The 18,070-nt window shown below is 56.0% G+C and overlaps 1 protein-coding gene across 1 annotated transcript in view; it reads left to right on the plus strand.

The window, feature by feature from the left end:
• EFCAB6 (EF-hand calcium binding domain 6) overlaps window positions 1-18,070 on the plus strand; it is a 276,300-nt gene that overhangs the window by 243,575 nt on the left and 14,655 nt on the right. Inside the window, exon 28 of the mRNA XM_075552609.1 lies at window positions 12,532-12,768. Within this exon, the coding sequence (XP_075408724.1) occupies window positions 12,532-12,768 (237 nt within the window). The remainder of the gene's footprint in view (window positions 1-12,531; window positions 12,769-18,070) is intronic.

Here is an 18,070-nt window from a genome sequence, read left to right on the forward strand (position 1 = left end):
GCGAGCCTGGGTCTCCCACGTGGACGGGGAGAGTTTCACCACCGACTCACTTTCCTTGGGCAGCACAGAGGGCTTGTCCAGGCTGGCCAGGGCTTTGTCGTTGCCTTGCCCAGACGCTCTGTGGGCGAAAGATGAGGCTCTCTACTCCCGTGCACTGAGCCCCTGGGGCATCCCCTCCGACCATGGACCAGGGAGGAGAGCAGCCTTGCTAGCATGCAGGGCGCATCAGGAGGTGGGTCGTGGTCAGTTCAAGTGTGGCACCCTCGTCTTTGCTCCTCCTAGGGACCCATTCCAAATGCGGTCTCGTTTTCCTATTTCCTGCTCGCTCTTCGATGGAGGGTTTTAATCTGATTTACTTTGTTACTGTTGTCCATTCTACTTGTTTGTTTGCTTTCATTTCTTTTCTGCCTGTGAAACCCAGGATAGCTAAATCTATAGCGCGAGTCACTAGATGAATGGTGTTCCTGTGGGGTGGGGTGGCGGGGGAGAGTGTGGCAGGGGAGGCTGGAGGCAGGCGGGGAGCGAAGAACAATGAGTCCAAGGATGAAGTAAGTGTCCCCATTGCCATGAGGATGGTACAACTCTCCCTGACGTGATTGAGGCCGATGAAACGGTTAAAATATTAAAAGGAGTTGCAGTCTCAGAAACCCACGGGGGCAGTTCTACTGTGTCACACACGGTCGCTGTGAGTCGACATGGACTCAGAGGGAGTGAGCGGGTCCGTCCAGTTTGGTCATTGCATGGTTCGGAGCAAGCCACGTGGCTGAGTCCATGGCAAGGGGACGGGAGCTCCCCACAGCCTCTTCCATGGGAGCAACCCCAAGGTCACATGGCAACAGAGGTGGGGGCTTGGAAGCAACATCTGAACCATTAAAGAAAGAGGGATGTGTGTCACCCACCCCCTCTCACTGGCGAATCCCCGCTGCCACTCCAGGGTGTTCTACAAGAAATCGCCCAGGAGGCTGGGCTTTGTAAGTCAGCCTAGCATGAGGCAGGGCATAAACTGCTGGCAGTTACTCAAGGGGTCTTCGCCCCCACCCACTGTCATCACATTGACTCTGGCTCCTGGAGACCCCGTGGGACAGCACAGAACTGCCCGTAGGGCTTCCAGGGCTCTAAGTCTTTCCTGGGACAGACAGCCTCGTCTTTCTCCCAAGGAGCCGCTGGTGGGTTTGAACAGCCAACCTCTTGGTTAGCTGCCAAGCACTTATACTGCTGCACCACCAGGGCTCCTTGCCCCCACTTGTGTACTCCCCCAAGCCCACTCTCACTGTGATCGGTCCATTCTGGCTCATAGCAACCCTGTAGGGCAGAGTGGAACTGCCCCTGAGGGTTTCCAAAGCCGCCGATCTTAACTGGAGCAGAAAGCCACAGCTTTCTCTCTCGAGTAGCTAGTGGACTCGAACTGCTGACCTTGCCCCACTAACTGCCCAAGGGTTGCAGTAAAACTATGAATCACAAAATCGGGGACGCTGTGGCCTTTCTTTCTCACTGGCTCCTGCTCAACCTCACTAGCCCCGCCTCCTCTCATCCCTCCCATCCAGTCTGTCCTGCCTCCTCTCCCTTGTCTCCACCCAGTCCCACTGCCCCCGCCCCTGCCCCACCCCTGTCCCACCCCGCTCACCCTGCACTGGATTGAAGGTGCCTTTCTGATGCTGCCTGTCACTGAGTTTTCGGGGTGCTGGGTGAGCATGCTTCTCCCAGGGGTAAGGGGAAGTGGGGTGGGGGGGCAGCCAGCAGGATTCCATGTGAGTAGAGGGCAGGGGTTATCAGCGGTGCCATACAGGGCACCAGCCCAGGTCATACCCCTGCCAGCATAAGGGCTGGTTGTGCAGGGGGCTGGGGACCTTGTGGTTGCTGTGGATCTGCCCTGCAGTGGCAGCTTGCATGTTGCTGAGACACTGGGGCAGCCGTCCTCCGCCTCCCCCATGCCCTGACCCTTTCATACAGTTCCTCATGCCATGGTGACCCCCCAACCATAACATTATTTTCGTTGCTACTTCTTCACTGTCATTTTGCTACTGTGATGTATCAGGTGACCCCTGTAAAAGGGTCATCTGACCTCCAATGGGGTCGCGACCCACATGTTGAGAACCACTGCTCTAGCAGCCAAGTCACCAATACGTCAAATACCAGCACTGGCACCTACATTGGAGACTAGGAAGAAAGGCCTGGGACCAACTCTGCTAAATGGCCGAGGAAAGCCTGTGGGTGGAAGCAGAATGCTGTCTGACGGAGAGCTGGAAGATGGGCCCATCCCCGGATGGAAGGCACCTGGCACACCCCGTGGTGACGGATGTGGGGGTGACCCAGCACCGGGCAACTTTTCGCTGTGTTTGAAGCCTGGGCTCACTGTGAATGGGAGCCGGTGGCCAGTGGCCCTGATGAAACCGGATCCCCTGGACACTTCGAAATGGATACTTGAATACGAGGGGCCACCTTCACCCCACGCAGGTGCCGCTCCCAGGACTCATGGCTGCGAGTCCACAGGTCCCCTGGTCCTCTGCAGATGTTGTCTAGGACATCTGTGGGCTGTGCTGCTCCCACCGCCCGGGACGCAGTGCTGCTGGAGGGGACCTGTGAGACCCAAGAGCCCTTCCTTGTGCTGGACCTCAGCACCTGGCTCCCGCTGGACAGTGGCCTCCTTTCTGAGGAGAAGCAATGCACTCTGCTCCCGGGGACACGTCCTCAGCTTCCACGATGATGCGGACATGCAGGGATGAGAAGGTGCCAGACCCAGGAGCCACATCCTCAGAGCCAGGCCGCTCGCAGAAGAGCGGCCCTGCCAGAGAGCCAAACAGGACCCAGAGGTTAGTTCTGAACCTGTGAGGCCTGGGGGTGGCTCTTGGCTCTCAGCTAGGGAGGACGTGGCCATGCACACAACTCTGGGTCCTGAGGTGCCAAGGGCAATGGATCCCCACTGCTCGTGGTGGTGTGAGGTTTTTGTTTGTTTGCCTGTTTTCCTTTGTTCCTTTTATGTAGATCGGGAGTCCTCAAACTTTTAAAACAGGGGGCCAGTTCACTGTCCCTCAGACCCATTGGAAGGCCGGACTATAGTTTAAAAAATATATATGAACAAATTCCTATGCACACTGCACCTATCTTGTTTTGAAGTAAAAAAAACAAAAGGTGGGGACAAAACACGCAGTAGGCCGTATAAATGTCCTCAGCGGGCCGCATGTGACCCACAGGCTGTAGTTTTGAGGACCCTTGGATTGTAGATTGTAAGCTTTTCATGACCAGGAGTACTGGTGGCGTGGTGGTGATGTATTGATTGAGCTGCTCTAACCACAAGGTCAGTGGTTTGAAACCTCCAGTCACCCCAAGGGAGAAAGGCAAGTCTTTCTTCTCTTGTACAGAGTTACGATCTCGGAAACCCACAACATGCCCTGCATGGTTGTGATGAGTTGGCATTGAACTCCATGGGTAGTGAGTTTGAGTTTTTTTGGGTTTTTTTGAAGCTTTCTGGGACTAGGCAGCCTAGTGGCTTGGTGAGTTACATGTTGAGAGGCTAACCACAAGGTCAGCAGTTCAAAACCAGCAGCCACTCCGTGATGAAAAGATGAGGCTTTCTGCTCCTGTAAGAATTTACAGGTTTAAAAACCCACAGGGGCAGTTCTACCCTGTCTTCTAGGGTCTCTGAGTTGATTTGGCTCTTTGGCAGTGGCCCTTCCTCATCAGGCTGTGTATGAAGGAGGCCTGGTGGCCCTGCCACCTATGAGTTGCACTGACAATAACCGTGAGGTTGGTGGTTCAAGCCCATGAGCCGGTCCTCAGGAGAAAAATGAGGCTGTGTGCTCCCAGAAGGATTTGCACCTTCTGAATCCCTACTAGGGTGGCTAGGAACCAGAAATGACTCGCTGGCAGAGGCTGCGTTTTATATCAAAGCTGGCACAAACAGTTAAGCACTCCATACTTGCCGAGAAGTTGGCAGATGGGATCCTCCCAGAGGCACCTGGCTCCTGAGAGGCCCCAGAGCTCCATCCCACAGCACCAGGGTGCAGCATGCCTGCACTGAGAGCTCCCGTTCCTTATCTTTGCACTGCAGGAGGGAGGGAGGGAGGGAGGTGAGAGGTGTGAGTCACCGGAGGTGGGGGTGGACTTCCGGCCCCTCAGCCACCGCAGCTCCTCCGTCTCCCTGGAAACCCCTGGTGACCAGGCGTGTCTGTTTCACTGGGCGGTAGCGAGCGCGTGGCTGTGGGGAAGGCGGCCCCGTTCCGTGTGACCTCTGTGTGGTCCCCAACTCCCCGTGTCACGTCCCTCTCCTGGTGAGTACTCAGGAGGGCAGTGCCCCTGAAGAGCTTCTCACAAGGGGTGCCAGCCCCTCCTCCCCCAGCACAGACACCTGCGGCCCTTCCAGCAGGTGCTTCGAGGGCACCTGCCGAGCACCGGCCCATCTCTCCCTTCCCCATGTCTGCTCGCCCTGGTGAGCCCGTCCTCACGGGCAGAGTACTGCCCCACCCCTAACCCCTGGCCTTGGCACATGCCTGGCACCTTGCCTGTGTTTCTGAGTGAGGTTGCCCTCGAGGGGGCACTGCTCTGCAGTAGATTGCCAGACCTTTCTAGTGAGAGCCCCTGGGAGGACATGCGGCTTCAACTTTCCATCAGCAGGGACTCCGAATGTTGGCAGCCATCGAGTGGACCCCCAAAACACTTTCTTTCTACTTGAGGCCTTGGTATCAGCTCATTTTTGCCCTTCCCTTCCCTCCCAAACCCTTGATAATTTATCTCTTTTTTTTTTGGCGTGTCTTACATTGTCCAACGTCTCCCTTCACCCACTTTTCTGTTGTCCGTCCCCCAGGGATCCTTGCGATCGGTTTCCCCTTCCTCCCCCACCTGCCCCTTCCCCTCCTGGTATCTCTACTCTCGTTATTGGTGCTGAGGGTTTATCTGTCCTGGGTTCCCTGTGTTTCCAGCTCTGATCTGTATCCATGTACATGCTCTGGTCTAGCCGGATTTGTAAGGTGGAACTGGGGTCATGATAGTGGGGGTGGGGGTGGAGGAAGCATTAAAGACTTAGAGGAAAGCTGTGTTTCATCGGTGCTACACTGCACCCTGACCACCCACCACTCTGGATGACACAGCTGCTCTCAGTCCCGCTTAGGGAAGCTCTTCTGTAGATGTAACCCGGCCCCTGGCACTCGCCCAGGCACGGAGGCGAGGCCCGCTATGCCCTCGATGATGGGATGGTGCAGGAGCAGGCAGGGTGTCCTTCTGCTGTGTGTAGGGTCGCCGTGGGTCGGAGCCAACCCTGTGGCACCTGGCAACCACAACAAAGCCTGGCAGCCTCAGAGGCTCACAGAGGCAGTTCTGCCCTGTCTTACAGGGTCCCTGTGAGTCGGTGTGGACTTGGTGTGTGTGTGTGTGGGGGGGGGTCTTTGGAGCTGGTTCATCGCTCAGCCCAGCCTGTTCCCAGGTTTTTATTCCTGCAAACGACCCTCTGACGAAGATGACGCCGCAAGCACGCCTTACTTATCCACTCCCTTCCGGAAAGTTCTGCGAGGGGAGGTTCTGGGCCAAAGGCCAGGGGCTCTCCGTGCCTCTGGGTGTCTCACAGCTCTGGCAGCCCAGGTGAGCCCAACCCCAAATCTGGCCTGTGCATTAGGACGACCATGTAGAGTCTTGTTTTAATTCCTGTTTATTGGCACCTGGAGGAAGGTGACAATTCCCAACATCAGACCCAGCGCTACCCACCAGAGCCGGGCTCACCGACCCCGCCGCCCCTCCCCCTCTCGGTCGCCGCATTCTCCTACATCCAGGCGCCCTTTAGACGGACATCTGGGCCTGCTGCCTGCCAGGCCCGGCCCCCGGCACTCGGGATTCAGCACTGAGCCCCAAGATCGCAGCCTTGCGTCCGTGAAGTCCATCTGAGGACAGTGTGAGGAGGAGGTGAAGGTGTCGCTCTGTCCGTCGTCCCAGGAATGTTTTGAAGCCCCTCCCTCCATGTGTTGGGTCAGAGAGTCACGTGTTCGGTAGCCATCAGGCGGGGAGGGCAGAGGGAGCGGCGTGGAGCAGAGGCAGCGCTGTGGTGAAGCCCCGGAAGCCCCCAGGAGGCCCACCCTGCCACGCAGCTGCCACGCGGGGGGCCTGTGGGCGGGGAGAGGGTGACTGGAGGTGAGGTCAGAGGGAGGAGGTGTGAGGCCCATTGTGAGGCTCTGTCTGTGACATCATCGCGGGGCTTGACCTTGGCCTGCTCTGCGCTTTACCAAGGCTGGGCCACGGAGGGTGAGTCTGGATGGACGCCGAGGTGGGGCTGCTGTAGTCACTGCGGGATTCCCAGAGGAGGTGATGGGAGCCGGGCCGAGGGAGGGGAGGGAGGCAGGTGTGGCTATGATAGTGTGTCTGTGGGTGATAGGAAAAAATGTCGGATGACTCCCAGCCTGGGCTGCTGGCAGGGTCTGTTTGAGTGGTGGGGATGGAGTGTGTGCTAGCAGTTGAAGTGGAGGTGTGGTGGTGATAGTGGTGGAACTGGTGGTGGAGGTGGAGGGGGTGGTGGTGATGGTTGTGGAGATGGAGGTGATGGTGGTGGAGGTGGAGGTAGAGGTGGTGGTGGAGGTGGTGGTGGAGGTGGAGGAGGTGGTGGTGGTGGTGATGGTATTGATGGTGGTGGAGGTGGTGGAGGTGGTATGGTGATGGTGGTGATGGCATTGATGGTAGTTGTGGTGGTGGTGGAGGTGGTGGTAGTGGTGATGGTGGTGGTGGTGATGGCATTGATGGTGGTGGTGGTGGAGGTGGTGGTGGTGGTGATGGCATTGATGGTGGTGGTGGTGGAGGTGGAGGTGGTGGTGGTGGTGGTGATGGTGGTGGAGGAGGTGGTGGAGGTGGTATGGTGATGGTGGTGATGGTGATGGCATTGATGGTGGTGGTGGTGGAGGTAGAGGTGGTGGTGGTGGTGGTGGCATTGATGTGGTGGTGGTAGAAGTGGAGGTGGTGGAGGTGGTGATGGTGGTGGTGATGGTGGTGATGGTGATGGTGGTGGAGGTGGAGGTGGTGATGGTCGTGGTGATGGTGGTGATGGTGATGGTATTGATGGTGGTGGAGGTGGAGGTGGTGATGGTCGTGGTGATGGTGGTGATGGTGGTGATGGTGATGGTATTGATGGTGGTGGAGGTGGAGGTGGTGGTGGTGGTGGTGGTGGTGGTGGTGGTGGTGGTGGTGGTGGTGATGGTGATGGAGGAGGTGGTGGAGGTTGTATGGTGATGGTGGTGAAGGTGATGGTATTGGTGGTGGTAGTGGTGGTGGAACTGGTGGTGGTGGTGGAGGTGGTGGTGGTGGTGGTGGTGGTGGTGGTGGTGGTGGTGGTGGTGGTGATGGTGATGGTATTGATGGTGGTGGAGGTGGAAGTGGTGATGGTCGTGGTGATGGTGGTGATGGTGATGGTATTGATGGTGGTGGAGGTGGAGGTGGAGGTGGTGGTGGTGGTGGTGGTGGTGGTGATGGTATTGGTGGAGGTGGAGGTGGTGGTGGTGGTGGTGGTGGTGATGGTGATGGTATTGATGGTGGTGGAGGTGGTGGTGGTGGTGATGGTGATGGTGATGGAGGAGGTGGTGGAGGTGGTATGGTGATGGTGGTGAAGGTGATGGTATTGGTGGTGGTGGTGGTGGTGGAACTGGTGGTGGTGGTGGAGGTGGAGGAGGTGGTGGTGATGGTGATGGTATTGATGGTGGTGGAGGTGGTGGTGATGGTGATGGTGATGGAGGAGGTGGTGGAGGTGGTATGGTGATGGTGGTGAAGGTGATGGTATTGGTGGTGCTGGTGGTGGTGGTGGAGGTGGAGGAGGTGGTGGTGGTGGAGGTGGTGGTGGTGGTGGTGATGGTGATGGTGGTGGAACTGGTGGTGGTGGTGATGGTGGTGGTGGTGGAGGTGGTAGTGGTGGTGGTAGAACTGGCGCTGGTGGTGATGTCTAGTATTGATGACAGACGTGTAATGGTGCCAGTGAGTGGGGATAATGTGACAGGTAGGTTTATTGTGCCCACCTGGCCAATAGGAACATGTGGGATTAACCAGGTCACTGTTTGATTGGAGGGCACGTGTGGGGGCTGTAAAGCACAGACATTGCTGGTCTCCCAAGGTGGGGGCCAGAGTCCAAATCAGGGTCATCTCATCTACCTGTAAGCCTCTCTCCTGGTTTTCAGTGTCAGGGATGACCCTCTCTCATAGACATACATCACATGGCACGCATCTGTGCCGTGTGTGTGTGTGTGTGTGTGTGTGTGTGTGTGTCCTGGTCTTTTGTTGTCTGTTTTTGCATGTCACAAACAAAATCTGAGCCCATGTCACTTTTCCCTTTTCCCCTTCATAGCCGCCGAAACCCCTGTTCAGACGACCCGGGAAGGAATCTGGAGAGTAGTCAACTTCTCTCTAACGTTTTAACTTCATTTATGCATTTGTATTGGTCTGTTTCCCCTTTGTGTTTGTGGAATCTAACACTCAGCCAAAGCAAACAGTCTATAATTACCCAGCCATCTGATCCAATCAAATCAGTAACCGTATCCCATTAACCCCCGCGTATATGTTCTTATCTTCCCACGCCCCCTCCCTCCATCATCCCTGGTCCCCTCCCTCCCCAAGCCCGCTCCCTCTACCCTGGCCCCCTGTCGTCCTCAGAGTCGGCTGAGAAAGCCATTCTTCTTTCTTTTCTTTTCTAATAATAATGGCATCGTAAAAGATGTGTCTTGATGAGATCGACGGGCTGCACTGTGCATATTGCCCTCGGATTTTGTCCGAATCTTCAGGATTGGCCATTGCTTTTGAAGGGTGCGTGATATTCCATTGCATGAATGTACCAGAGTTGGGGGGGGGGTTCATTTCTCTATAGTTGGAGATTTTGGCTGTTTATCCTGTTGATATTGTAGATACTGCTGCAATGAATGTAGGTGCGCATGTCGGTGTTCGTACTCTGTTCTCTTTCTTTAGGGTAGGTGCCAAGCAGAAAGATGGCAGGATTGTAAGGTCTTTCCATTTGCTTCAGGAAGTGCCACGCTGAGTTCCATAGTGCTTGTATGGTTCTACCGTCCCACCGGCAATGGATGGGCGCTCCGACCCCTCCATGTCCTCTGTTTAGTTTTGTTCTTTAATTTTGCTCAAAGGTGTCAAAAGAGGGTCTCAGGGGATCCCATAGATAGCCCCACTTTCCGTGCATGCCTCACCTGGAAAATGGTGGGGTGCCCCAAGTCTAGAGAAGGGGAGCGGAGAAGAGAGGGGAGCCAACAGGATAAGTGGGTCGAACCCAAGGTTCTGTCCCAGGAAGCAGAATTCAGAGACTGATAAGTGGGAGGAAGCAGCCAAATGGCCTGAGAAGGAGCAACCAGGGAGATGGGGGCACAGGGCAGGAAGACGAACCACCTGGGAACTGTAGGTTCACGGTGGAGGAGAGGGAGGAGAGGCCAGCTCCACACTCCACACCGAGCGGCCACCGACTGGCCCCTCATGCGCTGAGAGGTGCTCGGGGACGTCCGCGAGCTGCTTTGTTGCAGCTCCAGGTTCTGACACCATGGCATGGATCGCAGGGAGATTAGGGGACACCTGTCCCCAGAGAGCAGAGGAGGAGGGCGCAGCTGGTGCGGGGAGTGGGGAAGAGTCCGTGCCTGTGGGAAACCTCCGGAAGAGAGATGCCTCAGCAGAAAAGGCACAGTTTTCCGAGGGGACCATAGGTGGGCAGTCTTGGTCTAGTGGAGCCCCGCCAGCCCCGAAAATACCTTGAGGGACCTCCCTTGCCTTCCTCTGATACTGATCCCTCCGATACTGATCGTGTTCCGCAGGCAGGCCTGGGGACGCATTGGTTCAGCCATCATGGGCATGCGAGACTCCCTCAGGAGCGCACTGGCCGGGCAGGGTCTGGACCGAGCTGCGCCCTGCTGACGCCAGGACCCTGGCGGCCAGTTTTAATGTCGGACGGGTCGAAGGCAGAGGGCACGGTCATTCCCACACATTTCTTTTTCTGTGATACGGCTTTACCCCCCGTCTGTCAGAGGAGCCAGCCTTCCAGGACCCCACTCTCGGTTTGCGTCTCGTTGTTGCTGAGCGCCTGCGCACCGCAGATGGAAACACTGCCCAGTCCCGGGCCAGGCTCACGACGCTGGCTGTGCTGGGGTCCGTGGGGGCAGCCGCCATGTCAGCCCAGCTCTCCGAGGGCCTGCCTCCTGGTCACTGCCACCTCTCTCTCCTGCATCTCCCTCGACGCCTGTCTGTTCGTATGTGGTTAGCAGGTGTCGTCAAGCCATGCAAAACACTGCCCGGCGCTGTGCCAGCCTCCCGGTCCTTCCTCTTAGAGCCCATTGGTGCAGCCGCTGTGTCTGTCGGGCGACCGGACGAGGGCTTTCCTCTTGCCCACTGCCCCTCGACTGTACCAAGACGTGGCTCTCCTCATGGGCTGCTGAACATTTTCTTCCCGTGAGATTTCGGTATCTCCCTTTGCTGTGGGCGTCTCCGTGGCCATGGAGCAAACGCCACGGCCGGCAGCTCTCAAAAAGAGACATTGGTTTCCCATTGCTCGGGAGGCGAAAGGCCCGACTCCAGGTCCCAGCTGAGACGGTTCCTCCCATGAGCCTCTCTCTTAGCTTCTGACGCAGCCTTGGCGTTCCTGGGCTTGAGCAAGCACCTTTCCCCACGATCTGTCTCCTCCTGTCTGTGGGGTGCTCAGAAGTCAAGGTGATCGGGTGTAGGGTCCACACCACCTGCGATAGCCTTGTCAACACCGCTATCGGCATGGCTCACAGCCCAGACGCAGGGACCAGGACTAGGACATGTGTGCTGGGGGATTGGAGGGCCCGATGGCATCTGCCACACAGAGTAACATACAGTGAGTTGAGGTATACATCTCTTTCCCTATTTTAGAATATTGTGGTCAATTTTTCTTAATCTCTTGCTCGAAGGTTAAGTACAGCCTGCCTTTAAGCATCGTGCCTCAGCATCTTTCTCAGGAGAGATGACAAAGCTCAGTTCCTTGCGTGGTTACCTATCTACTCAGGTTCCCTGATACCAGAGTTAAATTTAGCCGTCGATGTTTTTCTGGAAAACTACCCAGTTTCCTCTAGGGTTTAAATTATATTACCCCCAGGTTACGTGTGATGCTTTGTTAGAATTCTTCCACGGCTGTTGTCATGAAGAAAATGAATGGCAATTTGCTATGTGTTTTAACCCTTTCGGGGAGCACCCCCATCACCATCTCAGGTGGGTCTTTGCCCCCACTGAAGGGATAAGGAAACGGAGACAGGAGGGGCAGTGGGAGGTGGAGTGCAGACCTGGGCTCCACACACCAAGTTCCTTCAGCCAACACACCTGGGGCCCCAGAGTAGCGCTGGGCTCAGGCAGGCTCATCACTGCCCTCGGAGCGCCGGCACCTCCGACCCTGGGGTGTAAGGGCAGTCATTCACCCTGAAAGTGACTCCAAGTGGCCTCAGAAGGCTGCTGTTGAGCTGGGGGGCGGACTGGGGTGTAGTCTGGAGGCTAAGTTGTGTATGGCTGTCCGTGATGCTTCCAATATTCTTCTCAAGCACCAGCATTCAAATGCGTGGACTCTCCTTTGGTCGTCCTTAGTGGATACCAATCTTTACAGCCTGGTAGACCCTGTGGGCCCTTTGTACACATAGTGGCCTTAAGGGGTTGCTGTGCATCAGAATCCACTTGATGGCAGTGAGTTTGTTTGGATTTGTGGGTGTCCGGCACTGTCGTATTGAGTGCTGTAAGATAGTGTACTAACTGCGGTCGGCCTGTGCCATTGAGGCAAAGTCATATTCTTCCCAAGACAGTAGGCCCGCCCCCAGAGGGCCTCCTAGGCTGTGTGTAAGACAGCAAGAGCCTGCCGGGCAATCTGAGTCTGCAGGTGGACATTCTTAGTCCCCTGCACAGGGCACATGCCTCCTTGTACCTTCCTCTCCAAGCTGGTGCCCCTGGGCCTGGCTGTGGGCAACGGGCCCAGGGCCCAGGCCGCCTTATTTCTTCTCATCATTTTACTAATGTTTCCTTGTTTTCTCAGGGAAGCTTTAGCCAGCAGTTTCAGTCCCTCGGCTACAGTTTGGGTTGGGTTCCCCGGGAGTCAGGAACCTTCTCCTCGTGTCTCTTCTGGTTGTTCGTTTTTCATTCATCTCGCTTCCCCTCCTCCCGACAGCCTCATCACTTGTCGGCCTCTCGGTACTGTATAGGCCACGGTCTTTATTGTATACGCCAACCTGTTAGCTCCAAGGTGACCTTGGGGACAGTTCAGGTTCAAGGCTTAAAGAGCATTCCAGGGCAATCATTTTGAGGAGTCCTCCAATCTAAACTGGTCCGGTAACTCTTGAGTTTTTAAAATAATTTGAACTTCCGTTCCACATCTTTCTGTTCCCCATCCCATCAGGGCCATCCACCAATCAGATCCATGATCAGAATGCTCGGCAGTGGTAGCCAGGCACCATCTAGTCCTGTCGGCTAGTTTCCTCTGAATCCTGTCGGCTGGTTTCCTCTGAGTCCATGGCTCCCTCCCTCCTCTTTTGCTCTAGGATTGTAGCATTTAAATTAACTGCAGCAACCCTCCTTTCTGTTTGCCCACAGAGCGCCGTGGAGTGGGCTGAGAAGATGCCCAAAGCCCCCCTGCCACCCAAGTCCCTGCCTCCTAAGGACATGGGCAAGAGGGACATCCTGGCCCGTCTCCACAAAGCAGTGACCACCCACTACAATGCCATCGTCCAGGAATTCGAGAACTTCGACACGATGAAAGCCGGCGTGGTCTCCAGGGACGAGTTCCGGGCCATTTGCAATCGCCATGTGCAGATCCTGACGGATGAACAAGTAAGGCGTGGGCTGGCTCCCGGAGCTGGGAGGCGGCACAGCGAGGGCTTAAGACTGTCTGCTCCTTTCAACCTGTGGGAAGGGTTTGGGCTTGTGTTTGGGTGTTGAAGCTTACCAGAGACTCACCACACCTTCTGTTTCCTTCATTAATGTGGGGGGCCGTCAAATTGATCCTGACTCTCCTCACCAGCCCAGGGGGGTGTTTCCTAGGCTTTGTGACCTTCACGAGAGCCGGTCACCACCTATGTCTCCATAGAACTGCTGGCTGGGCTCGAACCATCGACCTTTCAGTTAGTGGCATGGGTGGAGACAGACAGCTGTGTGCCAAAGTACAAGAAGTGCCCTGAGAGCTCAAAGGGGCAGCAGTAGGACCGCCAGGTAAAGGTGTGGTCGGGAAAGAGCATCTACTGCATAAGCCCAGGGGAGGAGCCTGGCCAGAGGTGGGACATGCCTGGAAGAGCCTCTGTCTCCCCTCTGGATTGGGGAGGACACAGAAGCTCAGAGTTTGAGTCAGTGGTTTGAATCTTTCCTCCTGCCACGACCCTTTCGTACAGTTCCTCATGCAGGGGCGACCCCCAATGATGACATTATTATGTTCATTGCTACTTCATCACTGTTGTTTTGCTCCTGTGAATAATCGTCATGTAAATATCTGATGTGCAGGATGTATTTTCATTGTTACAACTTGAACATCATTAAACATCATTAAAGCAGAGTGATGAATCACAAAACAATATGTAATTATCTAGTGTGAAGTATTTATGTGCTTTCCGATGGTCTTAGGCGACCCCTGTGAAAGGGTCGTTTGACCCCCAAAGGGGTCGAGACCCCCAGGTTGAGAACCGCAGGTTTAAGTAGCTTGTCCAGGTCACGTGACTGCACACCGCAGACCCTCAGACACTCTGCCATGGAGTGAACGCTGGCTCATGGCAACCACCGGTGGGCTTCTGACGAGACTGTAACAGTTCACAGGAGTAGAAAGTCCAGCTGCGCACACCTTTCCCTTGATAGAGCTGTTGTGAATCGCATCCTTTCCACTGGGCACCGATAGATAGCAGCACCTTTATTTTCTAGAGAAAATTAGACCCTCTCTGTCCTCTTTGCTAGGCCACCCTGGGCCAGGTGTGATCCAAAGAGCGGGCACTCTTGGGCATTTACGGGCACCAGGGCAGCTGCTACAAGCTTGCTGGAGACTTGCCTACCCCCCACCAGTGCTCCCTTCTGCCCACAGCCAGACCTGCAGCCAGGTCTGTCCAGCATGGTCTCCCACAGAACAGGAGCCCACTGGAAGGGCTGGGTCCAGCTCTGTCTCAGCTCAAGGCCTCTGGCAGCTGCTCTTCCAGCCCTCCGAGGCCCGGCCCCTCCCAGCAGGTAGGGTCCCCACAGCCTGCCCTGCCACCTCAGCTAAAGGAGGAATGGGCCTCGCGGCTACCAGGAGACAGTGTCTGCACAGGGACGATTTTGCCCGTGTGCACTGTCCACGGTCCCCTCCCATCAGCCCTACAGTGGGTCAGCGGTCTTCCATGCACACTGGGACGGTGTCCCAGGGTGTGTTGTCCACCCCCCGCCCCCACCGCATCAACCCTCTATGGATTGCCGTCCTCAAGGGGCCTGGTTAGAGAAGCAGCTTCCTCTGACCCCCCTAGAATGACTGCTCCACACCCATCCATTTCTCAGGGCCAGCACCCCCCTCCCCAGGAGCTCTCCTTCCCCAAACCACCCACACCCTCCTGGTCCTGCTGGGCCCAGCCCAGGAACCGGACAGCAAAGTCCCTACTGGGAAAGGCCCCTTGAAAGGTGGTCACTGCAGCCACATTTTCCCCTGGGGTCCCAGGTCAGGACCATCATCCCTCCGGCTCCACCCTCACTCAGCCTCCCACCTCCCACCTCCCAGCCGGAAAACCCGAATTCATTAACATCACGAATGGTCCACAGTGGGCCTGGCATCCCTAAAGTGTCACCGTGACGGACCCTACCCTCCTACCATCTGTGGGTTTGCATCGGCTACACGACTGGTGGGGCCATGGCCAGGCCTTCATTCTGCTGCTCTTGGACAGGTGGCCCTTCAATGACTCACTCAGTGGCTCCAAGGGACACAGATGCTCTCACGGACATGATGGAGGTGACAGCTCAGGAAAGACGGGGGCGGGGTGTAGGAATCAGGCTCACCTCTGAATTTTCAAGCTTTTCTTTCTTGCCTACCCTGGGGCTGGACCCCCCACTTAAAACTTGCCTACTCTAGGCCAGTAGCCCTGCTGGGATTTGGGGTGCAGATCTTTTCTTTCTCACAAAATAAAGGAGCTACCCATTTCCCATGCATTCCCCTTCCATGGGGACAGCTAGCAGAGGCCTCTCCAATAAAGGTTTTACTCATAAAGAACTTTCATTTCGTCCAGAAGGGTAAAATCTTGCTGTAACTGCAGACGCAGATTGATGGCACCCCGACTCGGTTGGTGTTCGTAACAGGGAGCTGGATTTCAATCGTCCACTAAGAAAACCTCACCACCCCCATCCGCAATGCACCACCACCATCACCACCACCCCACCCAAATAGAGCGCCTGTTTTTCGATGCTGTGTTCTAAAAGTGGGCACTGCATCTCCCATGCAGCCCGGGTAGTGTGGGCAGCATCGCCCCGGCTTTAGTAGATGGGCAGCAATGATGATGTGGTCTTTGGGAAGGATGCTCCGGAAGGTTGGGCCGTGCACCGAGGGTTCGAGCCCCAGGGAGACCTCCGGGCTTCCCCCTTGGCCCTCCGCCTCTGTGGTTGAGCAGGACAGTCTCTGTGACAGCAACACAGGAGTGCCAGGCTCTCTGAGCCTGCCCCCACCAGCATGCCTTTGCTGGAAAAGACCATTTGCTGACGGTGCTTGGACTGGGCTCTTAGTCAAGAGCTGCCGTCGAATCGGTCCACACTCAACGGCAGCGTTACGCACAGCAGAACCAAAAGCTGCCCGGGCCCATGCCACCTTCACAAAGTCCCTGGGTGAAACTACTGTGTAGTTGGGGTGCCTTCCAACCTGGTGGCGCAGTGATTTCCGAGGCTGAGCTACCAGCCGCGCTGCCGGAGGAAGAGGAGGCTGCCTGCTTCTGTCCAGAGTCTCCTGCTCAGATGCCCTACAGGGCTGGGGGCTAGGAGAGGTGGAATGCACTCCGTGGCATTGGATTTCTAACCCCCGGGGAGCATCTTCCAGCACAGTGTGAGACAGTGTTCTCTTATGGCCAGTAAGGCTTTCGTGGACTAGCTTGCAGAAGTGGATCATCCATCCTGCCTGCCTGGTCTACCTTTAGCTCTGAAAGCTCCCCTGAAAGGTGCCCACCTGGATGACCCTGCTAGGATCTGAAATGCTGGCCTCGACAGTAACACGCGGCTATGGCACGGCTACGGCAGGACAGCGTGCTGGTAGATGGGTCATGGCAGGGACTACCCCGGGCACAGGAAATAGCTGCGGGTGTCAGGCACGGCTCTCTACCTGTAGAAGTGAATCCCTTGTCTGAAAAGCATCCATCACCCTCACAGGCAAGCATTCTGGACTGCGAGTCAATGCTCTGTAACGAGGGGCCGTGACATCTTCCAGGATGGCTACATCTTGCAGAACCGTTTTGTGCAATGAGCCTTTTGGAAAAAGAGCAAGTTTCAGAATCGGCAGGTCTTCACGGCTTTGCATGGAGTGTGTCGCAAAGGGCTGTCGGGACGGGGTCCACGAGGGCTGTGCCCACCGTGGCCACAGGGAGGCTTGGAACGTGCAGTTACGTTCTCTGGGACAGAACAGCTCCGCACACTTGCTGTGTGTCCCTAAGGCAGACATCCCGGCAGAGGGGAGATGTTGCAAACAAGAGAGCCAAGTGCTCTCTCCGGCCCGCTGACGTGGGTTTCAGGCCTGCCTCTGCCTTGAGCCCCAGTGGTATAGTGGTTACTCACTGGGCTGCGATCTGCATGGTCAGCAGTTCAAAACCACCACCAGCTCGTCAGAGAAAAAGACCTGGCTTTCTACTCCCGTGAGCGGTTACAATCTCAGACACCCACCAGGACTCACTGACTCAGCGTTGGCTCGATGGCAGGAAGTCTGAGTCTCTGACTTGTGCAGTCACGTGACCTTGGACAAGTTGCTTAGGCGTCTGAGCTTCTGTGTCCTCCCCAATGCAGAGGGGAGACAGAGGCTCTTCCAGGCACATCCCACCTCTGGCCAGGCTCCTCCCCTGGGCTTATCCAGTAGATGCTCTTTCCCGACCACACCTTTACCTGGTGGTTCCTGCTGCCGCCCCCTTGAGCTCTCAGGGCACTTGTACTTTGGCACACAGCCGTCTGTCTCCGCTAGGCACTCATGTCTGTCTCCACTCATGCTGCACCTGTTGGGGGCTGACCGTGGACAAGGCTGGGGGTTGGGTCCTGGGAGTAAGGCAGACCTTCACCGGGTCTGCATCATGGGAGGGGAGGGAGACCTCAAGCTGGAGTCGTTAACGATTTGTGTGACTAAGGCGCTGCTCTCTGTACACTGAGCAAAGCAGGGGCCTGGCCCAGATCCAAGGCTTAAGAGAGGGTCCCCCGGCAGGATGTGGGGTCCCAGGGGGCAACACCCGAGAAGAGATAGGAGAGAGGGCGCAGACAGAGAGAGCAGCAACCAGGAAGCGGGGGAAGCAAAGATTGCTGGGTTAGTTTGTGTAAATCAGGCGCACCACGGCGTGCAATTAAATAAAACAAGTTAAATCGGGGTGAAGCCACCACCATGTGCGGAGCTGACAGATGGGTAGCAGGCTGAGATGGCAGCCTTAGCAATGTCATCCGTTTATACGTAATTAGGTGTGTTGGTTAATTGTTTCATTAGTGTGTGTGTGTGTGTGTGTGTGTGTGTGTGTGTTGGCAGTAGGGGGTGGGGTGGGAATTAATGCAACTAGATAACAAGGCTATTTATGCTCCAAGCGAGCAGAACCTTTAAGCCTCACATAATAACCTCCTGTTTGCCCTGGGAAATAGTTTGTTACTAAAAGTCTGTTTGACCTGATGGATGCATTGACTCGTTCCATCATTTTGTCTTCAGCTCTCCTGTGATTTATGTTCTGTGTGGATTTTCTTTAAAAGTCCAACCCAACCATCTCGGTCTTTTGTTTGGCGGGCTCAGTCCACTTAGACCTGGTGTGCACGCGTGGATGTGTCTGTGCCGCGTCCTCCGTGCTTCTGTTTACTGCTCATCTCGCTTCCAGTGTTTGGCTTTGCTTTGCATCCTTTCTGCTTTGGATGGAGCTTTCTGCGAGTCCTTGTCACGCCTTCCGTTTTGGGGGAGTTACGTGCTACTGGACTTCGG

This window comes from Tenrec ecaudatus, chromosome 6 (assembly GCF_050624435.1).
Source record: "Tenrec ecaudatus isolate mTenEca1 chromosome 6, mTenEca1.hap1, whole genome shotgun sequence".
In the NCBI taxonomy this organism is placed as follows: Eukaryota; Metazoa; Chordata; class Mammalia; order Afrosoricida; family Tenrecidae; genus Tenrec; species Tenrec ecaudatus.